A 26,420-nucleotide genomic window follows, 5' to 3' on the forward strand; every position below is an offset into this window, starting at 1 on the left:
AGCAATGAGAATACTGTGAGTTGCTAATTATCTCGCTGCTAATGCTTTACGCAGAGTCAGTAAGCGGGTAAGTCGCTGCAATGTGTATTTTGTAAGGGTACTTACTTGGGCTAGTTGGTATCTATTCATTATTAGGTTACTGTGCACCACTTTGAGGACGAAGACAGAACCTTGCGCTTGTGTTCGTGTGGTTCAGTCTTCGTCCTCAAAGTGGTGCGCAGTAACGTAACAGTGTATTTTGTAGCACGGCCGCCTGGATCGGGGTGCGCGGCGGCGTTGCTCCGGCCGTCCCATTCAGACGGAAGAGGCGTAATTGCAGAAAGGGGCGTGACCACTCCTTTCGCCGCACCGCGGCGCGTGCCTTCTACCCCTCCATTCCTTTGCTATCTATGCGGGAAGATTTGCGGCGCCTTGAACATATAACTGTGGGTTAGCATAGCACCTCCCCCACCCTCACAAAAACGCACATAAAAGGATGGATGGCGGCTATCGCTATATTCTTTATTTTTTGTGTGTGCGCGCCAGTCCCTGTCGTGATGATGGTGCCCGAAGCGAAAACACCCATGAGTCACTTTTCAAGAAAATTGTTTTCGTGTTCTTAAGTGCAGCATATCAGTAAAGAGTATGCATGCGAGGGAAAGCATGAGATTTATTAAAAACTCCTTTTTTTCTGAGTGCTTCCAGAATAGGGGAAACAATCCGAAGGTTGGTTCCGCTGCTTAAAGGAGGTTGGCGGATTTCCCTTGGGATGCTGTGGCCTTGAGTGCACGAGCTTTACATGCTGGAAGGAATGCCACTTTGGCGTCGAGGCAATGTAATCTTTCTTGGTGCTTGACTTACAGTATGGCACGTTTCTGAAAAACACGGTAAATTACACATTGAATCCCAACGCAGACTAAAAAACAAATTACTTGCCTGAAGTCAATGTGGTATGACAATGTGAAAATGCATATGAAAACATATATGCTAGTCGCAGAAAGCCATATCAGCAGCCGCTCAGCCAACGAACTGGTATATTAGTTCGAAAAAAAGGGCAAACAGCATGCACGCAATAATGGAGGCGGAAATTGGGGGACCCTTAAGCTTCGCCTTTAAGAGTTAAATGCGACAGTGATATCTGTGCGCATACACACACGCACACGCACGTGTACACACACACACACACCGCCGCCGACACCGGAATTACTGTGAAACGGGCTCTTTCATGCTGTCGCGTTAAAATGACAAGCGATACCAAAACGAGAGAAAGTGGCCATTGTGCGACCGACCCTTAGCTAATTCGCAGGCGACAAGCGTCGCTCATTGCTTTCGTGTTCGAATTCGCCTACATGCGGTCTGCGCTTAAATAAGAACATCGCATTCACATCACTGTCATATCGTGGGAACTTCAGAGTGCAAAGAGACGTGCCCACAACAAAATGTTGCCTATCATCGGCAAGGTGATGCTCTTAAGACAGCGCTCGACTGCAGAACATAGCTATGCAGTGTCGACAATGAGGAAATGCATTTCCTTTAGAAAGAAGCATGGCGTGCGCTAATCCAGGCAGCCGTGGGAGAAATGAGCGCCAAAACAAACGATGAGAAACACGGCAAATCACGTACTCGGCACAATACATGTGTCATGGCACTTGTGTAGTGGCCGTGGTCATGGCATATGAACGCGCCGCGCCACACGAAGTCTCCTAAGCACGCTGCTTGGCTCTATCTCGATCGTAATATGCTACAGAGAATAACACTCGCTGTGTAAAGCCCGATTAAGAATGCATAACAGCGTACCTTGATTCCAGTCACCACATGCACGATGTCCAATGTGCATTTTTCCAAACACATCTGCGGCTGTCTACGCTGTGGCCAGCGCGGCATCATCCGCAAGGGGGTGGGAGAAGAGCGCCGCATCGCGGCGCGCGGCTGAACTACCTCAGTTACATTTTTTCAAAGGGGTGCGTGTCGAATGGGACAGCCAGAGCAACACCGTCACGCGCCGATGATCCGGGCGGCCGTGTTTGTAGGTCTTTGGTTAAGCTATGCATCATCAGGTGTCGCTACCAGCGTTGTCTGTCTCGTACACGCCTCTGGCAACCCAGTCAGAACTCATGATGTACATTGTTTACAAAACGGCCCCGCTCGATGACATCATCGCTTTTTGCTTCTATTTCCAATTCGGCACTTTCACGAACTTCAAAACTCAATTAAAATACTTTTTAGGCTGTATTTGTGACTGATATTGTACAGATGGCATCTATATGCACCCATTAGTGTGATGCAACAGTCAAATTGTGTCCGAATTTTTGTGTCGCCACTCCTTTAGGAGCGTCCAGTATGCTCACAACTGCTCTAGGCCACATCACTAGAGCAGTTAGCTGAAGACGCGTATAATAAAGGGTTGTCAACGATTGAGTCCTACTGGCACGTCTGCCGACTGCCGCTGCATGCCTATGTGCCTTTCCGGTGCTTATCCGTAAAGACGTGGCTGCACTGCGCCGTGATAGTGGCCCCCTTCGGATTTTCGGTCTGCTTCACCCCATATCACTTAGGCACTGCGGCAAAGCTTACTTTCGGACTCTGTTCAGACTCTGCTATGGCTGCAAACGGATCGACTCACGAAATTGTTGGTTCGAACCTATGAGATGATAGTCGTGGCAGGGGTGGGGGCTTCAATTATTGCCGTTTCGGGCCTTCAGTTTGAGCAGAAAGTCGAAAAAATCAGACGCTGAATTGTTTCAGTGTCCGAAATTTCGGACAATCTTATACATTCAAGTCTATGGGGCTTGTGATGGTGCCGCGAAATAGTTCAATTTTTCAAGCATGTCCGTAAAATTGGGCGTCCGAAAAGTAGGCAGTTGACTGTACTTGCTTTCAGAAAAACTGTTTTTCAGACACAAAAAAACTTTCTAAGAAAAGCACAAATATGGAAAGTATACACAAAAGGACTCACCTTCCCAAATTACAAAGAAAAAAAATTCATTTTTTTCCCCAAATTTCGCCCTACCTGTGCCCAGTACTGACACAAAAATTTTCATTCGTCACTTTTTTTGTGTCAAATGAATGGCCAAACTCTCAAGAGTCTAGGAAGTGTACTGTTAAGCATGTGTGCACCCTAAAAAAAGTCACAGTTTCGCCGCAACGGCGAAGCAATGAATGCGATAGCAAGAAACTAATGCTATACGAAGTGAGGCTCGTCAATGGATACTTTCAGTTTGAACAGCGCTCCTGTTGCAAAGGCGGCTGAAGCAGTTAAGAAAACTAGCGTGCTTCAAGTGTCGAGCTGTGACACTTGATAGTTCGCGCTCATCTTATGCTTGTTTGTTTAGCGGCGTCCCTTGAGCTCGGGTGACTTGCGTATGCTCCGTATCATGAGCGCGAACATCACGGTGAAAGCTTGAAACACCCCTCTTCCCCTCACCACGAGAAAACCGCACGAGCAGACAGCGGAAGGGTAAGGTTCTCCCTGTGCAAATAGAAGAAGAAGCGAGCGAGCTCGCCGACGACTTCTAAATGAGCCCGTCGCGCTCCTAGCGCCATCTCGCTGGTAATGAAGAAACGCTTATAAGCGCCTGCCGTCTCTGAGTCCATCCAGTGGTAAAGGGTGTGTATATAACGCTCGCCGTTAGCTACGTGGAGGATCTGCGTTTCGTGGCGTAGTGGTTAGTGCCACTCGCTGCGGAGCAAGAGGTCGCTGGTTCAATTACGCGCTTCGGAAGCATTTTTCTGAATTATTTTTCTTTGGGGCTTTTATATATATATACATACTTATACATATACAGTGCATGAAGGCGATGGCAAAATCCAGCCGAGATTGTCCATATAATTGTTATCGCAATAAAAGTAATTACAGTATGTTTTTAACCCTTTCAATCCCAAATTAATTTATTTTAAATGTAAGCAACCGGTTTTTAAATTTTGAGATGTGCATGATCATGGTAACTAATAAATGAAAAACTTTGCTCACACTTTTGAATGAAGAGTAATTAATGTCAAAATTAATTTAATTATTAATTAGTGTTTAATAATAATTCCATTATTTTTACTTAATTCATTACTCAAACAATTTAGATGGGATAGCATAATGCCCAATAGCCAACATTCCAATTTTCCACGCAAAACTAAAATAAATGCCCTATCTCTGCGTGGTAAAAGAAGAAGCTGCCTCAGCGAAATGCGCGAACAGCATGACCGCTTCTGTGATTTCTTTGTTCACAGGTGACCTCGCTTTGTTGTACGTACCAGGTTGGCACAGCAGATGCTGAGCATGAGCTCTTGAAAAAGAACAACGCTTTATCTTTACCAGGTGCTTGCTGAGTGACCTAGAAAATTGGTGATTCCAATTGGAATCACTGGGCCTGAAAGGGTTAAAGGGACACTAAAGGCAAATAAGAATTCACGTCAGAGTGAAAGCTCAATGCATGACAATGTCTAAATCGGCAATATTATCAACAGCAGTGCCCTACTTACCGAGAAATTAAGCTAATTGTATCACACGATGAGCACCATGAGTGGGAATTTTTGGAAGTGATCCCGATGACGTGAGAGAGCCCGACTACAATTAATCACTAGTAATCAAACTAGCTGCAATAAAGAAAGAACCTTCCATGCATCAAGAGACGTAATAAAATGCTGCTTGTTCGTTTGTTTGATTCATAGAAAAAGGAACCTCTTTGGCGTTGCCATGGGGAACGGCGCGCGTGGTTCAAAGGTTCCGTTTTCGCCGAACTGTGCTGCGCCCGGCGCCCTGCTTCGTCTGCTTCGCTCACGCGGTAGCACCTCAGTGGTAGTTTCGGTATCGCGTACTGCCGCGTGTGTTTTGCATGCTCGTGAAAGTCGATCTGACAGAAAGTTTGACAAAATGCCGCATGCATGTGATGTTGCCGGATGCCCGAATGGTGCATGCCGCCAGTGCACGCCGCCGCTCAGTAAAGGCGGGCAACGTTGGGCACAGCAACAGTGACGTGGGAAAGACCGCTTTCATGCGAGTGAGTTGAAGTGTGCTAACGCGATGCAGACCACTATAATGTGATTATATTTCAAAGCACTTCCTTGGTACAAAAGTAGCACTACGACGTTTCGGGGCCACTATTTCAACAATCAACGTCGACCTAATATTTGCCTTTAGTGTCCCTTTAAAAGCTAGTTTCGGTTCCTACTGTACCCTGATGTCACAGCTCGGTATGAGCTTCTCGTCACGTGGTCGCGCAAGATACAGCAGACTCTCAATAATTCAAACTCTGATCATTCAGACTTTCAGTTAATTCAAACAAATCCTAATTTTTGGTGGGCCCGCAATGTTCTCAATATATTTTAAAGCTGCTTAATTCAAACTGACCCACTGTACAAATTTGCTTCATTCAAACCTATTGCTTGTCCATGCCTAAAAATATCTGCTACATGCCATGGTGGTGTAGCTGTTATGGTGCTCACCTGCTGATCTGAAAGTTGTGGGATCGAATCCCGGCCGTGGCGGCCGCATTTCGATAGAGGCGAAATGCTAGAGGTCCGTGTACTTGGATTTAGGTGCATGTTAAAGGACCCCTAGGTGGTTGAAATTTCCGGAGTCCTACTGCGTCCTTCGTAATCATATCGTGGTTTTGGGACGTCAAACCCCAACATTTATTATTGTTATTATTAGAAATATCTGCTGCCCTTGTTGCTTCTAGCTGAACATTCGCGTTATGTCATTAACAGTCACAAATAAAGCTGATTGCTTGCCTACAAAAGGGTCCTATTAGACAAACTGTGCGCATCAACATTTGCATGCTGACCGAGGAAGAAAAAAGAAAAGCCGGAATGGTCTGGCCTTAGTTTATCGTGTGCTGAATGCTTCTTAGTCACTTTCGGCGCAGTACACTGGTGTTATGCAGGAAAATGTCCTAAGAATGGGAAGGGGCTACCAACTGTCACGTGACGCAACGCATTTCGTCCCTTAATTACACATGCATGCATGAGTTGTATAATAACGAGTATCGGTATAAACACTGACGTCTTAAAAACTTTACTGGCACTCGTGCAGAGCTGTCTGATGTTGCGACACCGAGAAACAGTAAACGCCAGAAGGCTTGTTTGTATGTTGCCCTGAGTCATATATATGAGAACTTCGATAATTCAAACAAAATCCTGAGGTCCCCTAGAGTTTGAATTATCGAGAGCCTACTTTATCGTGATGTTTTCATGGCCACTTTGCTCCGTGGCACTGTTGGTGAGATGCAAGTGGCCGTTTTTAATGTTTTGGTACCTGACATCTTCGCAGCGAGCCATGCTGGTGTGTGAAGTCACCAGAATTGACACTGTAGCCTGATGTCATGATAATGTCCATGTCAGTAGGTGTGCCATGCAAAAATCGACTTTAATGTCAAAATAAAATATCTTGTACAGCTGAACCCGGACTATATTGAATTTGACGGGGATCACAAAAAAGTCCTGTATATGCATAGCTTTCACATGACGTCACAAACAGGTTCTCTGCGCTGGTACCCCAACATGGCAGCCACCGGGACTTATTCATCTCGTTAGAGAGTGTCTGCGCAGAGGAGGACACCCAGTCGTTCGGTCCCCGCTTTCTTTTGTGCTCTCCCTGCTTTCCTTTCTTTGCCAGCTGCGCCAAATGGGAACACAAAGGAACACGAGGGAGGGGATATGAAAGATGTTTGGGGGCACCAGCACTAATCTGACGGTGAGCCGTCAACGTTTCTTGCTCCGCGTGTTCGAGCAAAAGTTCACGCAGCATCTTAACCATCTTAACCCAAGATGTCGGCCACGGTGACGTCAGTGCAAGCTCTGTATGGGTAATTCGATATATAAAATATTTCATATATATAAAAAATATTTCAAGGAAATTTCAGAATTGTTCGATATACACAATAATTCGTTATATGCAGGTTCGACTGTATCAGCATTTACTGAGCTTCACACTTGCTCAGAGGTGTCTGTGTATACAGGAGATTTGTGTGGCAGAGTAAACTCAGCTTCAAAAGTTGGTGTCAGTACCCCCTTTAATGGGCACCCTGATGTCACATCTGCCAAGTTTTACAAGTGCAGAATAGCAGTTCAAATCTTGACACAAGAGAGAGGATCGAACATTTACTTTGGGGCGAGCATGCATGCCTCCCACTGCCGACGCTGCTCAGTAGCCTGTGTTGCGATAGCAAATGGCAGCAGTTATTGAGTAAACACTGTTCATGTTTATAGCACAGGGCCACATGTGGATGAAAGAAGAGACGAAGACATGGACAACTGTATTTTTAATTGCATAGCAAACACTTTTTACAATGAAATTGTATGCACACACATTAACTACTGTCATCTAATTGCACAAAAGTTAGTTTTGTGTGATGTCAAGGACACGTTCTGCATGATTCAAATAGTCCAGCTCTTTATCGTTTCGGGTGATTTGTGGCATGCTCAAACACGTTTCTGCATTTTGCTGTCTCGGCAGCTTTGGTTGTTCCTCTGGTTATTTTTGAGCCATTTCTGCCAGCAGCCACCCAGCCTTCAAAATTCAGGTCTGCAGCCACACTTCTCAGTGTATACCCAAATGACCTTCTATGCCTCACCTTACATTGTTGTCATGTTCATGCAAGTCATCACTGATGGAATAAGAAAATTTTGCTACTAATAATATATCCTTCCCAGAAGTGAAAATATTTAGTCATTATGTAATCATGCAGCCATTGGACCACACACCCGATATTCATGTTCAGTGGCAAAGTTACGGTGCAACATAGCTTTTTGTGAATTATACCTGCTCTAAAAGTTTTTGCTATCATTGGTACCTTTTGAAGCATTTGAATAAAAACTCTTAGAGAAAGGCTTGCCTTTAGTCATGACGGCCTCACTTTTGTCATTTTTCAATAAGTAAAAAATATCTTTATCTGCAGGTACTCGGCCCCACTTTACGTGGATATCACCAAAACAGTGTTAAAAGAAAACGAGGAAGCTGTGGAGACACAGCACCAGAAGACCTTCATTGGCAAGATTCCAATTATGCTTCGCTCCACCTATTGCCTTCTTAACAACCTTACTGACCGTGACTTGAGTGAACTAAATGAGTGCCCTCTTGATCCCGGGGGCTACTTCATCATCAATGGCTCTGAGAAGGTGAGCCCAAATTCACTTTGATCATGAATTGTATGAATTTTTTTGTGTAGTAGCGTGAAACTTTCTCTTGAAGTGTGCGGTGGCAAATGCTTATGCTGTTGTCTGTTTTATTGCGGTAGCTATCATGGGTATAGTGCAAATGAAAATTTGCCAATGGCATTGTCGTCGTCTCCGTAATGATTCATACAAGGAAAAAATTGCAGTAAGATCCTATCATGCCATGCAGCGGTATGCTGTGGAATCAACAGAAAGCATATGAGAGAGTGTTCTGCCTTTATGTCCATGTTGGAGGGGGAGTCGCTGAGCATGCCAGAGGTTGAGGGGGAGTGTGCGTGTCTCCTCAAAACTGAACACTAGCATTTTTTAAAACCTCTTTTGAATATCGCCGTTTTCAAATTCAGTGATTCCACTCCTGCGCCAACTGTGCCAAAGTGTGCCAAATTGTATTTACTGCGCCATCCCAATAATATCGATGAAAATAGCCCCAAACTGCGCCAGAGTCTCACGTTTGGGGTCGTCTATCACCGGCAATCGCACCACCGGCGCGTCAGAACATGTGTAACTTGATCTTGGCGCCGTCAAAGTTACAACGATGGACCAAGAATTATTCCGCTGAATAAACAGCGCACGCGCATCCGTGCCGAGTAAGCCATGACGCCATGCACTGTTGTGCAAGTTGGCTCGACAGCAAAACGCGCTCTCCACGTTTTCTTGTGACGTCTATAGTCCAATCGGCAGCATGAAAGCGTGGCGACGATTGATCGGCAGATATCGCCTGTTCCAGAAACACTCTTGATAGCTCGTTTCAAGCGTTGCACGGCACGTAATGAAAGCAATGCTCAGTGATAACTACACACGTGCCACTAAAGTGTCTCGCTTTTGTTTCTGGACATCGCGGAATGAAACCTGGGATCACTAGCAATAGATATATGGAACAATATAGAATTTTCTGTGCTTCGCATCTATGGAAGAGCACGTGAACGGTGAGAACGCATTGACACTTTTCCTCAGATATACTTTATCCATGGATCTTCATCCAGAAGAACTTTTTCGTAATTCCTTCCAGCAGCACATCCGGTTTGTAGTCACTGTGCGATAAATACCTCTTAATAGGCCCTGCCCTTTCGAGCTCGTGAGTGCTAGGGTTCAGATTCGAATTTTTTGCTTGCTTTTTTTAAAGAAAGTCAGTTTCACCGCAAGGGTGAAGCAATGAATGCGATATCAAAGATCCGATCTTGCGTAACTCTACAAAACGCTGGTGTAAGAGAATACGGCCGCTCCAGGGAGCGATGCTCTTTCTGCAGTGTGTCTTCGCGTTGAGAGCGCAGCGCGTAGGAGGGTGTACGAGCTGCCCGCTGAAGGCCAAACCATATATACGCGAAAATGCACGCGACAGCGACAAGTGTCGCAACGTAGATCGCCATCGCGCAAGCGGTCGCTTGGATGGGCAAACCCCATTCACGCGACGGCTTCGGCGAGCGATCTCCACTGTTGCTGGCATGAGGGCGTTTACTTGTACCAAAAGTGGCCCGTTGTCAGCGGTATGCAGTGTAAAATACGACGTTTTGTTGCATAATGGTACATAAAATGTTTATCATTGTCTTGCAGGATTTTCTTTTTTTTGATCTTATTACTGCTGTTACGTGCCCCCACGCAGCATCACAGACGGCGCAGGACTTGTAGTTCCCGTCCCTGAGGACTCGTAATGCACTTCCGCGTTGAATGTCAACGTTGCGCTCATCGCCGTTGGCCATGTTGATGAATGTTGTTGTTGGTGCGCGTCGATAAGAAAGTGGCGGCAACCAGTAGTACGTCACTGATGCATCTTGTTCCGGTGTTTTGCTATTGGCTACTTGAGCACAGCACTTCCAGGCGATGAGCGACTGATTCCAAATCTGAAAAACCGAGTGATCGTGCGATATCGACCACGCGACATGTCGCGCGAACGGCACATTTTGTCGCTCATAGCATCGCTCGTCGCTGTCGCGTGCATTTTCGCGCATATGGGGTTTGGCCTATGGCTGCCGAGATAGCACACGGGCCAGCGATTGCCACTACGCCCTTAAAATCAAAGTTCAAAGTTGCTGTTCGAGCGACCCCCCCCCCCCTTCGCGTCTACGTCTCGCCTCCTTAATTTGGTGTAGACCAAAATTGGTATGGGAGGGTAAGAAAGTTCAACGATTATGACTATCTGGTCATGACATGGATAACGTGAAAATCCTGTTGCGTACATCGTCAAACCCACGTGTGGCACATACCCAGTTACCACGGGTCGCATTATTCGGGTATGCGCCACAGGTGATTGACAGTTTATACCTACCCAGGAACGACGAGAACAGACATTAGTAATTTCCATGCAAGAGCGTTAAGAAAAATCCACAGATATCCACGAAGTGAATGATGATGAGTGGGCGAAGCACTGAGGATCGTTCGGTAACCGTGAATCTCCCGTGGCATTGCCCACTCGCACATGTAAATAAGTGACAACGTGTGGGTACAGTTATGTACAATGTGTTTTATTGGTCATAACGATCGTATGTCGTGTTCAGTTGTGGATTCCGTTTTGCCTTCATTTATTACTGCTTTGGGGTCCATGAAATGTAGAGCCAATGGTTCTTCGATCGGATCTAGCCTGAGGTTGGCAAAGACGAGGTTACGCGGCACCGCGCCTGAGAACGGTCTATTTTAGGATCATGTGTGCGCTACACGTGCTCAGATTGTTTTGCACATGTTGTCACCTGTTAATCGATGTGCTTGTTTTCGAGCAGCTTTCAAACTGCGCCGCGCCGAATATGTCGATTTTTAAACCATATGCGCGCTATGCTTGCTCTGTAGACGGTTTATGCACAGCTGTTTTGCACCTGCGCTTCAACTGTAGACTATGGCGGACGGACGGACATTGTGAGGTCTTAAGGTGGTTCGTCCCTAAAACTGACATCGGCAGCGTTGACCCGATGAATGCAAAGAATAAAAATTAGGATCCCAGCAGGAATCAAACCGGGGCATTCAGCGTGGCAGTCAGGTATTCTATCATAGAGCCACGCCAGGTGTAGAAACTGCTTTGGAAAAACACCCTATGCAGGCGTAATGTCGGTGCAACGTCAGTTTGGTTGTAGTGCTGGCTATCTAGTTTTATGACAAAGCAATAAACACTACATATGTACTCCTACAATACAGGCGTCACGTCAGGTTAACGTCAGTAGTGGTTCCAGTGTTGGCTGGAACTACTACTGACTGAGTCAGTAGTGGTTCCAGCCAACACTGAGTCGGACTGTCGGACTGAGTCAGCCAGTTGTTGCTGGGTGGCGTTTGCTATTGGCTGGCTATCCGCGGCTGTGTGAGGCCCAGTTGAGTTTTCCTTTCGTGTGAGCACAAGTTCGCTCAATAAAGAAGTTCCTTCAGTTCTTTTACGTTGTTACTGCCTGCTTGACTGCGTTCTGTTTCTACTACGTGACATTTCTGGTGGAGGTGCTTATGCTCCCAAGAACACCCCCAGGAAGGAGCCGCAGCAACTCGAACCCCTCTCCAGCCACCGACGACGACCCCAGCACAGAGGCGGGCAGTGAAGAACTTCGAAGGAGACGCCCGCTCCGGTACGCCAGGCAACCAAAGCAACGACCGGCCCCTGGCTAACACGTCAACCAGCCAAGTCATCCTGCACCAACCGCGGCAACCACCATCTTTCGGGGAACCGCCTCTGAAGACCCTGATGAGTGGCTCGAAAAATTTGAATGGGTTGCGACATTCAACAACTGGTCCGACGCCGAGAAGCTGCTCAACGTGTACTTCGCATTGGACGAGTCTGCAAGGACGTGGTACGAAAATCATGAAATGGCCCTCACCTCATGGATGGTGTTCCGAACGAAAATCACCCAAACTTTCACGAATACCATTCGCAAAGAACGTGCTGAACTCCTGCTTGAGACAAGGATACAACGGCTGACCGAGAGCGTTACAGTTTACGCTGAAGAAATGAAAGGTCTCTTCCGCCGCGCCAATCCAGAGATGCCTGAGGACAAGCAAGTCCGTCATCTCATGCGAGGCGTGAAAGAACTCTTTGCAGGCCTCGTGCGAAACCCGCCAACCACCGTCGAGGAGTTCTTCAGTGAGGCGGCAGCGATTGAGAGGGCGCTCACTATTCGAGGGCGACAGTACGACCGCCGCCTAGAAACTGTCCAAGCCGCAGACACAGACTTGAACAGCATAGATAGAACTAGCCTTCGACAGCTAATCCGCAACAATTGTTCGCGAGGAACTACAGAACTTTGCCCGACAGTAGAACCACAAGTGTCCTCTCTGTCCAACGTCATCCGAGCAGAGCTACAACACGCTCTTGCATCAACTCAATGGGAGCCACAAGCATCACAGCCGGAATGTCTGATACCCGAAGTGATGACCTATGCCGCTGCACTACGCAGCCAAACACATCCGACCAGCTCGCAATGGGAACCCTACACGCCCCCGGCCCGCCCACAACACTACCGGCCGCTGCAACGCCCGCAGCAGTACATGCCGGCGCCTCTACCGCAGCCACCTTTTCGCCAGCGCATGCTCCCGCCTACTGTGCCACGGAAAACCGACGTGTGGCGCACACCAGACCACAGACCGCTCTGCTTCCACTGCGGTGAAGCTTGGCACCTTTTCCGAGAATGCCCCTACCGCCGTTTAGGCCTTCGTGGATTCTCCATTGACGCGCCACGCCCCAGCGCAGGTGAAAGACCTCAAGACATAGAGCAGTACCTCCGAGACATGCAAGAAGCGACCCCTGGACACTCGAGGTCCCCTTCACCATATAGACAACGCTCCCCTTCGCCACACCCAAGATACGCTAACGCGGAGCAAAGGTCGCCCAGCCTTCGTAGGGGAAACTGAGGGCAGCGACGTCCGGAGGTGACGCCGCTTCAGAGCTAAACTCGATACTCTCCAGCGACGACCCCAAGACAAGATACAAAAACTGAAGCTCAAATCACTGTTCCGCAAGACATGACAGCGCAGTGTGAGACGCCGACGAGTGTTCAACTCAATCATGCATCGCCGCCACTGAGTGCAGCTAGCACCCGACGTAGCTGTGATCGTACGAGGCGACACACCACGCAGTTGATGGCCGAACAACGACGAACCAGGACGCCGAGCGCTGACTTGCACGTGATCATCGACCAACGTCCAGTTACTGCCCTCGTGGACACTGGAGCTGATTATTCAGTAATGAGCGCACATTTTGTAGCGCAGCTCAAGAAAGTGACAACAACGTGGGACGGCCCGCAAATTAGTACAGCGGGAGGCCATCTCATAACGCCGTTAGGAAGGTGTACAGCGTGGGTGACTATCCGTCGTAACATTTACCTGGCCATCTTCGTGATACTGCAGCAGTGCTCTCGAGGCGTTATCCTCGGTATGGACTTCCTCAGCGAGAACGATGCGGTGATCAACTTGCAATCTCGATCTGTGACCCTGTCTACGGAGCGATCATCATCAGCGGAGGAAGACCAACCGTATGCCACGCTTGCCATCATTGATGAGCAGATCACCATCCCACCTCATGCCAGCATCTTCGTCTCCGTGACAGCAGACGGAAGCTCAAGTAGAGAAGCTCTCGTCGAAACAAACATGCAGCTCCTGCTGAGCCGTCAAGTAGCCATCGCACGTGGGATGGTTAACCTTTGTCAAGGCCGTACAGAAGCGCTCATAACCAACTTCAGCTCGGAGCACAAGTACTTTACCAAGGGCATGGCGGTCGCATTCTTGCAAGTTGCCGTGGAAGCAAGCTATTCATTCGCATTATCGGAACATCGACAAACACCGGTGGAGGACGATGACATTAAATTCGACGTCAACCCCGCCCTTCCGCAACAAAGACAAGAGGAGCTACGCGGCCTTCTTCACCAATACGCCGAATGCTTTTCTAAGTCTACGAAAATCCAGCAAACGCCGCTTGCGAAACATCTCATAATCACGGACAAATCGGCACGCCCCATCCGCAGGAGCCCGTACCGCGTTTCAGCCCGAGAATGTGATGCAATCAAGGAACAAGTCGAAGAAATGCTTCGTGATGGTATCTTCCAGCCGTCTAGAAGTCCATGATCATCCCCCTTCGTGCTCGTGAAGAAGAGAGACGGCACGCTACGGTATTGTGTCGATTATCGACTGCTTAATCGCGCCACAAAAAAAGACGTCTACCCGCTCCCGAGAATCGACGATACGCTGGATAGACTCAGCAGCGCGAAGTATTTTTCTTCGATGGACATGAGGAGTGGCTACTGGCAAATCAAGGTCGATGAAAGAGACCGTGAGAAAACTGCTTTCATCACACCGGACGGCCTCTTCGAATTTAAGGTCATGCCATTCGGACTTTGTTCCGCGCCCGCAACATTCCAGCGTGTAATGGACACCGTGCTTGCAGGCCTGAAATGGCAAACATGTCTACCTGGACGATGTGGTCGTCTTCGCACCGACCTTCGATGAGCACCTTCAGAGGCTCCAAACTGTGCTTGAAGCGATTAAGTCTTCAGGACTGACCTTGCATCCTAAGAAGTGCCACTTCGCCTACGATAAGCTCTTGTTCCTCGGTCACGTAATTAATCATCATGGCGTGCTCCTGGACCCCGAGAAGACTGCCGCAGTTGCAAAGTTCCCGCGGCCCACAGACAAGAAAGCCGTTCGCAGGTTTCTGGGCCTGTGCACGTACTACAGGCGTTTTGTGAGGAACTTTTCACACTTAGCAGAGACTCTCTTACGCCTCACTAGAGCAGACACGCAATTCACATGGAGCGAGCCTGAGGAAAATGCGTTCAGGGAACTTCAACGACGTCTGCAGGCGCTGCCCATTCTTGGCCACTTCGACGAGAATGCAGGGACAGAAATACATACGGACGCAAACGGTGTAGGACTAGGCGCCGTTCTCGTTCAGAAAAAGAGTGGCTTCGAACGTGTTATCGCCTACGCCAGCAGGGCGCTATCTAATGCTGAAAGGAACTATTGGACGACCAAAAAGGAGTGCCTTGGTGTCGTTTGGGCATTAACTAAATTTCGCCCATCATGTATGGCAAGCCATTCAGAGTTGTGACCGACCATCATGCACTTTGCTGGCTGGCCAACCTGAAAGACCCTTCTGGCTGCCTAGCCCGCCGGAGTCTATGCCTACAGGAGTTCGACGTCACCGTCGAACTCCTGTAGCAGGGCGGAAACACTGTGATGCTGACTGCCTGTCGAGAGCACCCGTTGACCCACCTCTGGCTAATGCAGATGACGACGATGCTTTCCTTGGGCTTACAAGTGCCAGCACCATTGCACAGGACCAACGCGACGATCCAGACCTACGTCACATCATCGAATACCTGGAAGACAAGAATGACTCGCCGCCACAGTTATTCAGGCGGGCTCTTTCATCGCTATGTCTCCAAAACAATTTTCTCGTTAAGAAAAGCATTTGCCGAATAGATCAACGTACCTCCTCGTCGTGCCGACAAGCCTGCGACAAGAAATCTCAGACGCGGCCCACGATGCACTTACGGCCGGACATTTTGGCTTTATGCGTACTTTGAAAAGAATACAAGAAAAATATTACTGGCCACGTCTGAACAACGATGTCGTGCACTACGTGAAAACCTGTCGAGACTGTCAGCGTAGGAAAACTCCATCGAAAAGGCCGGCCGGACTTCTTTAACCCATTGATCCACCATCCAGACCCTTCCAGCAAATAGACATGGACCTGCTTGGCCCCTTTCCGACTTCAAATTCCGGGAACAAGTGGATAGTGGTAGCGACCAATTATCTGACACTGTTTGCCGAAGCAAAAGCACTGCAGTTGGGGTGTGCCCTCGAAGTGGCCAGATTTTTTCTTGAGAACATCGTTCTCTGACTTGGCGCACCTGAGATCCTAATTACCGATCGGGGCACGGCATTTACGGTGCAGCTGATGCAGCAGATACTGCACTTCAGCCACACCAGCCATCGCCGAACGACCGCTTATCACCCCCAAACTAATGGCGTCACGGAACGTTTGAACAGGACGCTCTTCGATATGCTCTCAATGTATGTAGACGTCGAGCACAAGACCTGGGACGAGATTTTGCCACACGTAACATTCGCGTGCAATACGGCACACCAGGAGACAAGGTGGATGACTCCCTTCGAGCTTGTCTACAGCCGACAAGTTACCACCATGCTCAATGCCATGCTGCCTCACGTTGACGACAACGATGTTGACATGGACGTTGCTGGATTTCTCTTATGTGCCGAAGAGGCCCACCAGCTGGCCCGCATTCACATCAAGCGACAACAACACATCGACGCCCGTCATTACAACCGAAAACATCGCCACCAGCAGTACGCGCCTAGTGACCATGTAATGGTATGGACACCCATCCGCCGCCGTGGCCTGAGCGAGAAGCTGCTTCGGCGCTACTTTGGACCCTACAAGGTCACTCGACAACTGAGTTCACTTGTGCATGAGGTTGTCCCTGACGGAATGACACAACTTCAAGGATGTCAAGCACGTCCGGAAACAGTCCACGTTGTACGCCTCAAGAGGTTCTACGACCGTTAACAGCCTAAAGATTTTTTTCTCTTGGTAACCATCTTAGCTGCCTTCCATTTTTTTATTCTCCAACATCGGGACGATGTTCCTTCACGGGAGGGCAGTGCCACGCGTGCTAGTACGGTACGAACCGGCTATCTTCGCCACATGCTGTCTTTTATGTATTGAGAGCGAATGCCTCGGTTTTAGGGTGACGCCCCCATTTGTGCGATAAATGGTGCACAAGCAAATAAACACTGCGCAGCCGCCAATGTCAAGCTGAGTGGGCGAGGAGGGCCTGCGAGCGTTCTTGTTTTGTGTCGGACTGAGTCCGCCAGTTGTTGTTGGGCGGCGTTTGCTTTCGGCTGGCTATCCGCGGCCGTGTGAGGCCCAGTTGAGTTTTCCTTTCGTGTGAGCACAAGTTCGCTCAATAAAGAAGTTCCTTCAGTTTCTTTTACGTTGTTACTGCCTGCTTGACTGCGTTCTGTTTCTACTACGTGACAATATTTACATCATCGCACCCTAAGTGCTCTTCGTTTCAATAATACTGACGTATGTGCTTTAACATGAGGGCTGACGTTACGTCAGATCATGCGCTACCCTTCAAATGCCAGGGTTGTTGACGTGCCTGGTAAGCCCACGATGTGCACACAACTACTGCACTTGCAAAAACACGTTGATCCAATCGTAATGCTTGGCTCAAAGCCAAAAAATGCAGCATACAACGACTTGCTGACTGCTTCACATGAAACTGATTCCCACAATGTGTGGGATCTGCCGAATTTTTTTATTTTTTTATTTTTAAGGATTTCGCGTTCTATAACCCTTTGGCATAGACACCAAGCAGCCAGACTTTGTTATGGCTGATAGTGCAGCATAGGGGCATTTTAGTAAGCGGGCTTTATTTCATCATAAAAAACATACAAAAGTTGACTGTGCACTAGCTTCTCATTGTTATGACCAGTGCATATCTATTCAGTTTTAGGCCTATAGTTTTTCCAAAAAGCCATGTACCAAACTCTAGGGTCAGCTTACATTCAAGGATTTAAAAAAAACAAAAGAAAACGTGCCCGTTTATAATCAAAATTGAGCAAAAAAATTACGTCATCTCCCGCTAAAGGGGACCATGAGGCGATGCGAAGCAGCGTTTCGGCATGTTGAGCCTGCGTTTCAGAGGGGGAGTGGAGAGGGGGAGGGGAGTAGAGAGGAGGTGTGTGGAGAGGGTTCGCGCATGCGCAGTAAGGGTGGTCACGCCGCACACCACCTGTTTGAACTCCGCCATAAGATGCTTCGCATCTAAAAAAGGTGCACTGCTAGTGCTGACAATCCTGTTGCACTAAGCATCTTCAACTGTGCAACAGCACATGTGGCATCGTGTCGTAAACCTACTGCATGCTTTTAACAGGCGACAACCCATACGCATCATGCTGCCGTTTGTTTCCGCCTTGTCTGGAACAGTCAAACCCGCCAAAACTGCTGTAAAAAAAGCATAGCCATTGCCATGTTGGCGCAACATGATACACGCAGCATCTGCCTACTGTTTGAAGCGAGTGGCTTGTGCATTAAGAAATTTCACTATAAAGACACTTGCATGGCAAATACACACCGACAAGAGTCTCAGTGCAGTGATGGCATGAGCTTATAGTAGGTGGCACGCTGCACACGATTCACTTGGGACCATCGGTGCTATGCTGCAGCAGGTGCGGGGTGTTAGAGGAGCAGCGTCGCTTTTCGTTCATTAAAGATTGCTGTGCAAATGCGCGCGCGCCATAGGTCGGCGAACTCGCTCATGAGTCGATTCACTCAGATTCAGATTGAGCCGTGAGTCTGAATCCCAGTGACTCAGGCTGAGTAATATTTTCGTGAGTCCTAGTCCGGGTGAGGAAAATTTTGGTGAGTCTGAGTCCAAGTGAGCTCCACATGTTTTTGCCGACCTATGGTTTTATAGACTCAACTTCAGTATTACTATCAGCCTTCTGTCGGCTCACGTTTACATTCACGTCTACTTACACATACTTGAAAGCACTAGGGGGGGGAGGGGGGGGGGTTTCTTCTTTTCGGCACTATCGTTCATGGGGAGTTCTTGATAAAAATATCTCGTGTGAATCATCTCTTTCAATAAAAATGTCCTTACTCGATTGTAACCATTGATAACTTGTATTTGAAGGTGCGAGATCAAAATGCTGCACCAAGTAGAGCACCAGTTATGCGAGATATTGGTGTTAAAGAGCATTGACAGCATGGTCGAAAAAGCCAGTTATACGCTAATGTACTCATGAATCGACTCACTCAGACTCATGTATACTTGTGAGTCTGAGTTTGAGTGAGTCCGAGTGAGTAATATTTTGGCGAGTTTGAGTCCGAGTGAGTCCGGCTGAGAACAATTTCAGTTAGTCTGAGTCCAAGTGAGCCTTAAGCATAGGTCGGCAAACTCACTCATGAGTCGACTCACTCAGGCTCACTCATACTCAGGTCGGGCCGTGAGTCTGAGTCTGAGTGAGTCTGGGTGAATAATAGTTTGGTGAGTTTGAGTCCGAGTGAGAGCGGTTGACGAAAACTTTGGTGAGTCTGAGTCCGAGTGAGTCCGACTGAGGAAAATATGGGTCAGTGTGAGTCCGAGTGAGCCCTAAACGCAAAATATATTTCTCGAGTGAGTCTGAGTGAGCTCCACCTTTTATTGCCGACCTATGGTCCTATCTACTCATCTTCAGCATTGCTATCAGCCTTATATCGGCTTACGTTTATACTCAAGTCTGTTCACACATATCTCAACGCACTTGCGTTCATGCGCCACCTCAATATTTATATATCAGAGGCGTGAGTTAGGGGGGCGGGGTGCCATGACCTCTCCCGCAAGCTCTTTCACAAAACGTTTTTAACAAAAATATTTCATGTGAGTCACGTATTTCAAAAAAATGTTCTTACTGAATTTAAACCACTGATAACTCGTATTTGAAGGTACAAGATCAAAAGGCATATCGTAGAGCACCGATTATGTGAGATATTGGCGTTAAAGAGCATTGACATCTTGATCAAAAAGGCAAAATTTACGCTAACGGACTCATGACTCGACTCACTCAGGCTCACTCAGACACAAGTCTAGCCGTGTGTCTGAGTCTGAGTGAGTCCGACGGAGTTTTATGGTGGCGAGTTTGAGTCCGAGTGAGTCCGGTTGAAAAACGCTTAGTGAGTCTGAGTCCGAGTGAGTCTGGTTGAGGACAATTTTGGTGAGTCTGAGTCGGAGTGAGCCCTTAGAACAAAATATATTTCGTGAGTGAGTCTGAGTGAGCTCGAATTTATTTGCCGACCTATGGCTGTAAGGGAAAAATATATTTCATGAGTGAGTCTGAGTGAGCTCCACCTTTTTTGCTGACCTATGGCGCACGCACACACACACACCAGATAAGGCTGGATGAGTCGTTTGCTCTGCCGGCCTGTCAAACTACCTATTTTGTGATCCCCTTTGCAGCTTGATGTATTGTAATTCAGAGAAACGCCGCTATTCATCATGTCAATACATACATACCTACATACACACATACATACACACATACATACAATAGACTATATCAACGGAACCTGAGGCTACGAGGAAAACTTGTTCCATTTAACAGTTGTGGGAATCGAGCGCGCCCTCCCCTTTGGCGCCTCGTTCCCCAGCTAGCGCGCGTGTTGGCCCCGTGCGGCTCGAGCGCCGGGGACCGCCGTTAATCGGCAGTATGGCGACCACGGCGGCAGTGCCAGGCCTCTTTGTCTGGTGGGAGCCATGCGTCGGCTTCCCGGCGCGCGGGCACACGTCCAGGCATGCCTGGACATGCTCACATGCTCACGCCACCAAGCTAGCTTACGTCACTGCGCAACGCCTGACCTCATTGGCCGCCAGTGACAACCCCCTTCCCCCTTGAGCTCGCTTTTGTCTGGCGCGGGCTTGCCCGCGTCAGATGCTCTCAGGTCAGCACGAGAGGTTGACGCGCGGCTCTAGCAGGCGACTTCTCGTTCGTGTGCTCGACTGCTGCCCTTTGTGTGATAGTCTTAGCGCCGCTGGCAAGCGTACTCAATCGGTCTTGCGGAGTTCCCTTTACGGCCTGCAAGCCCGTGACTGTCATACTGTGCTGCATCTTGGGTTAATAAACCCGTGTTGTTTGTTGACATCCTGCCTCGAGTGCCTTTTCTGCGCCGTGCTGGAGTCGACAAACCTGGCCGTAGCGTCTTTGTTCGCTGCGGCAGTGGAGAACGTCGCATCCCTTGCCGGTCGCCTCGTAGGGTAAGCGTCTCGCAAACCTATCTCCACACAGTACATAGTTCCGTTCACTCAGAGATCAACAGGGGTGGAGAATCCAAGTACGAAACCGATTATATTAGATGCAGTTGTTCCGTTTAAGCAGCAGTTCCGTTTGTATGTATGTATGTATGTATGTATGTATATATCTATCTATCTATCTATCTATCTATCTATATCTGGGATTGATTGTAAGCGCTTTTTGAGTTTTGTGCGTGTTGTAGGCCTACATTTAAAGGGACACTAAAGGCAAATATTAAGTCGACGTTGATTGTTGAAATAGCGGTCCAGAAACCTCGTAGTGCTGCTTTTGTGCCAAGGAAGTGCTTATTTTGAAATAAAATCACGTTTTTAGTGGTCCGCATCGCGTTAGCGCGCTTCAAATCTCCCGCCTGAAAATACGACTTTCATACGTCACTGCTGCCGTGCCCAACGTTGCCCGCTTTTACTGCGCGGCCGCCGACACTAGTAGCAGCCGAGCGGAAGTAGCGGGACCCACAGTAGCAACAACGGCACTGCGGCAAAGACTTGCTCGGATGGGCACATTCAAAGCCTTCACCAAGTTGCGGTTGGTCTCGTAATCCTCAGTACGAAAGTGCAGCGAGCACACACGCAGAGGTTTTGACTGTTTAGCACACTGGCGCAATGGCATGACACTAAGCCATTTCGAGCGTAAGGGTTCATTCCGCGGCACCCAGTGAAAAGACACATCGGTTTCCTTGCTGCAGCATTGGCGTTGTGCACCATTCCGGCATCCGGCAATATCACACGCATGCGGCATTTTGTCGAAGTTTCTGTCAGAGCGACTTTCACGAGCGCGCAAAAAACACGCACGGCAGTACGCGATCCCGAAACTACCACTGAGACGGGCGAGGCGCAGTTCGGCGAAAACGGAACCTTTGAACCACGCGCGCCGTTCCCCATGGCAACGCCATGGAGGTTTTGTTTTCCATGAATCAAGCGGAAACGAACAAACAGCATTTTATTACGTCTTTTGATGCTCGGAATGTTCTTTTTTTACTGCTGCTAGTTTGATTACTAGTGATTTATTGTAGGCCGACTTCCATACTGTCATCGGGATCACTTCGAAAATGTCCCACTCGTGGCGCTCATCATGTGATACATTTAGCTTAATTTCTCGGTAAGTAGGGCACTGCTGTTGATAATATTGCCGTTTTAGAAGTTGTCATACATTGGACTTTCACTCTGACATAAATTGTTATTTGCCTTTACCCCCGAATGCAGAGATGTTACTTGGCTCGTGCCTTCAACTTGACTTGAGCAAGTCGGCCCGAAGCAAGCAGCGGACTTGAAAACCCCCAAGTCGGCCTTCGCGTTTCATAGACGCTCAAGCTGTCTTGCTTGGTCAAGTCAAGAACGAGCTTCAATGCAGAAACACGTTGCTCGCCTGGTACCGAGGTTAATAATGAAGTTGTTGGCGTAAGGCACGTGTTAAAGTAAGAAAAGTTCGTATATTTCAAAAGAACTATGAGATCGAAGTGCTACAAGCACATTTTTGTCATTTGACTGTTAACGAGCGGCACGTGGCTCCCGCCGCCGCAGCGATGTACAGTGTTGCTTGTGTAAAGCATCCGTTGCCCACTGGTTTCAGTGGCCGCCCAAGCGCGGCGCGTTACTCCAAGCTTGCTTGTTTTGGCCTGCGCGCTAATAGAACTTCCCATAAAGATGTGAAACAAGGCATGGTTTGGGTTGTGTTCTTTCGTCGTTTTTTTTTTTTTTCTTATCGAACGCGGAGTGTATATGCGCTGCCCTGGCTCGCAAGTTTTAAGCGAGGTATCGCGCAATTTCAAGGCACTAGCCTTTCTATTCGCCTATGGACATGCTTGTAGCGAGCTGGGTCGCAGTTATATATGAATAAATAAAAAATGCAACAACTTCTGGGAACAAGGTGTACAAAGCCCTTGTTCAGGCCCATGTGGGTGCTGCCACCCAACAAAAAAAGCTAAAGAATAGAACTGGAAATGCTAATTATTTGTCTACTTTCGTTGAACATCTGATTCTTGGTAAACAAGACAAGAAGCGGGGGTCGGGATCATGGGCCTCCGCGTAATTTTGCCTCGCGGGGTGCAGCAATGCCGCGCTGCATGTTGGTGAGGGTAGGGGGGGGGGGGGGACGCACATGGTCAAGATATGTGATCTTCTGGAAGCTTTGTCGCGAACAACGAAAAAGACACAGGCCTGTCATGTGCGTCCTGCGAGGTGAACGAAGAGCTCATCCACCTGTTTGTACGAGAGCACCTGTTTGTAATACAAAGCTACGAGGAAGTCCCAAGGAAAGCTTCGCGTTGTCACCAAAAAATTTGTGCTGGTCCGTGGATTAAACCCGCACTAGGGGAAGCTATTTTTTCTGAGAAAAGCTTAAGGAATTTTTCGTATCGTGCTGCAAACTGATGCCTGTCAAGTTTCTCAATCCCACACAGCTGCACCGAACTAGACAAAAACGACGTAAAATGTTGTGTACTATGAAAACATTTTTCGGCTCATGCTACGTCCCCCACGTCACTTTGCAAAGCGAAGTCGTCGAATCAAGGAGAAAGTACCATTCGCTGAGATGTCGCAGCAAGGCACGTTGTCGTCCAAAGAGACACCTCAGCGCAAGGCGGCCCCGCGCTTCACCGAGGACGAAAAAAGTATGCTGATCGATCTTGTGAGGCAGTTCGAGCACATTATCGAGTGTAAAAAACTGATGTTGCGTCAGTGGCGAAAAAAGATGAAACGTGGAAAGAAATAACCAAGCGCTACAACGCCAACCACGGGATTACGAGGCGCCACCACCTGCAGCTCAAGAAATGCTGGAATAACCTCAAACAGAAATGAAAAGAGGAAGCTGCAAGAGAAAAGTGAAGAGCGCCACAAAACTGGTAAGAACAACATTTTTTAACACGAAAGTGTTTTATGCCGGGGTCCACCAAGTACATCCGTCACGGATATGACGCTGATAAAATGGACGCCAACAGGTGAGAAAGAAAAAAACCAAGAAAAAGATACCCCGCCGGGAATCGAACCCACGACGTTGCGGCCGCGACGGTGAGCGCCTGACGCTCTACCGACTAACCTAACTCGGGAGATGCTAGACACGGCGCGAACGCGCCTTATATCTTTCACACATTCTCTTTCGCGGCGGGCGGAGCTATAGGCGGAGCGGGGCGGTGCCGCCGTCTGTGAGATGTGAAAAGAAGTAAACTTCACGCTCGACGCTTACTAGCGCTTACTCCGAGATTGCACGCGATATTCGAGGTCATGGTTAAGCGTCTCGATACCAGAGTGGTAGACTGGCCGCGCTGGCGTCGCCGAGGCACCCTTGACGCAGTTACGTTGGTTACGTTCTTTGCCTTTGGCTTCGTGTTAGCGTGCGTCGGCTCATCGGAGTAGTGCAGCTCCCACGTGCACCAACGGGATTTCTCCGCCGCCGACTGCTTCAATTACGAGAGCACCGACTAACAAAACTGCTGCAATACGCGTTGCAGAAAGGACGCGATTTCGACGGGCGAATGTCGTGCCTTGGTGGAGCGAGAGCAGCGCCTGCGAGACAGACGCCAGCGGGACGCACGCGCTTGCGGCTCAGGCTATGAACCTCTATCTCCCGTGTGCTGAAGCGCAGTGTGTGTTATGTATGCATGAGCACAGGCGTCGGCTACCCAAAGCACACACCGTGCCGTTTCTCTCCTTAATTGACGACGCTTTGAAGAAGTGCATACCGGGTACCAATGTTGATTGTAGGCTTGTTGATATCATCTTTACGCGGGATTCACGATTCGCTGTGTCCAAATATATGTTCACACCGTCAGCTACCGTGCGCAACGGTTTAATCATGATCATGGGCGTTAGTCGTCGCGATATAGACATGCTGTCAACATGGGTGCATCCACGTCAAACGGTGCTATAGCTGCCAAACACGAATAGACATTGTACAAGCTCTCATATATCACTACACAATAAGCAGTACTCCTGTGAAGACACGTGTCACTTTCGTGTTATACCGATTCCTATGACAGAGGGATCAGCCATGTTTTTTGCATGACTGGTTCACTTGAGCTATTATTCTTGTGACCTTCCACATGTTTTGTATTCGGGAGATGAGTGATTGGTGAGTGTAAATACACCGGGGCTATTAATGCGCACGTGTGTGCAGTCGACACATCCTGTAACACCAGGGAATTCGGCCACTTCATAAAAGTCCCGCATAACTTTAGGAAATCCCGCCGGCTGCGGGAAGCGCACCAGCATCGAGTGAAAGTGCTTTGCGATGAGCAGGGTCACTTTTCTGACTGCGCGGCACACTGTCGACTGTGGAATGCGGACGAGATCGCCGGTGACTGTCTGGAAACCTGAGCGTCATCAGTAGCCGCAACATGGGAGGCACAGGCTCTATAAACGTTGGCACAGGCTGTCCTCGGTTGTCCCCGCTTTCTTGGAGCGGCAACATAGCCAGAAGCTGCCGCACGGCGTTCTTGGTGAACCTGTAGCGAGCGTGGAATCGTTCCTCGTCGTACAACTCCATCAGATTTCCTCGGTCACGTAAGGCGGGTCGCGGAATCTTCGGCAGGCAATTTACCTCAGGAAATATGCTACGTCCATAGCGTGGCAAGCAAACACAAAAGCGGACAACCTCCGCGCGACGTCCATTCGAGAGGCGGCCATGTTGGAATAACGCATCAAGACTGTTTCAAGCTAGCCCCGCAGCAGACTTGAAACTCGTCCTGACTTCGACCGAGCCAAGTCGCCCGCAAGTCGTCCGCAAGTTCGAGAACGATTTATGGCGAGCGGCAAAGCTGTCTTGAGTCAAGTACGAGTCAAGTACGAGTCAAGTAACATCTCTGCATTCGGGGGTTAGTGTCCCTTTAAGGTAATCTTTTTTTTGGCTTCAGACTTTAGAGGGTTGGCATAGAATTAGGGCTGGCTTAGGCTCGAGTTAATACGGTATAGTGTTAAAACCTGTATTGTTACAAATAGATTCAACTGTATACAGTCAACTGCCAATTTTTCGGACATGCTTGAAAATTCGGACGTCACAAGCCCCATAGACGTCATGTCTTTCTGCCCTAATGTCTAACTCAAAATGGCATGTCCTATTTTCTGTTGATTACACTTTGTTGATGGAAACTGGTCAGAAATCACACAAGAAAGCTTTAGTAACAAAAACAACTCACTATAATCACAAACTCAATACGAAACATCTTTCTTGCTCAGTCTTTTGGTCGCATCTGTCCCCGTTTTGAGCCGCCGGCCCTCCGTCCGATTGGGGAGAGCGTTTCCTCCTCGCTTGCGGTTTTCGTCTCTCGCACCCCACTTCCCTCCAGGGCTTCTTCACATGTTTCTGCTGAGGACGGTCGTGCTCCCCTTCTTTACTTTTGTATTTTCTACACGGCATTTATTAAAGCCCCCATATCTACCGTGTATATCGTCTCGTGTGTTTGAACCAGCTCTTTCCAGAGTCGGTCTGTTTGCAGACGTAGCAGTGTTTGAAAGTCAGCTTCGCCGCAATGCTTAAGTATTATGAGGTGAAACAGATCAAAA

General features: G+C 48.5%; 1 protein-coding gene across 1 annotated transcript in view; it reads left to right on the forward strand.

The window, feature by feature from the left end:
• The window catches only part of LOC119393748 (DNA-directed RNA polymerase II subunit RPB2), a 208,431-nt gene that overhangs the window by 37,851 nt on the left and 144,160 nt on the right, over positions 1 to 26,420 (forward strand). The window contains exon 4 of the mRNA XM_037660880.2: positions 7,869 to 8,088. Within this exon, the coding sequence (XP_037516808.1) occupies positions 7,869 to 8,088 (220 nt within the window). The remainder of the gene's footprint in view (positions 1 to 7,868; positions 8,089 to 26,420) is intronic.

Source organism: Rhipicephalus sanguineus, chromosome 5, assembly GCF_013339695.2.
Source record: "Rhipicephalus sanguineus isolate Rsan-2018 chromosome 5, BIME_Rsan_1.4, whole genome shotgun sequence".
Classification (NCBI taxonomy): domain Eukaryota; kingdom Metazoa; phylum Arthropoda; class Arachnida; order Ixodida; family Ixodidae; genus Rhipicephalus; species Rhipicephalus sanguineus.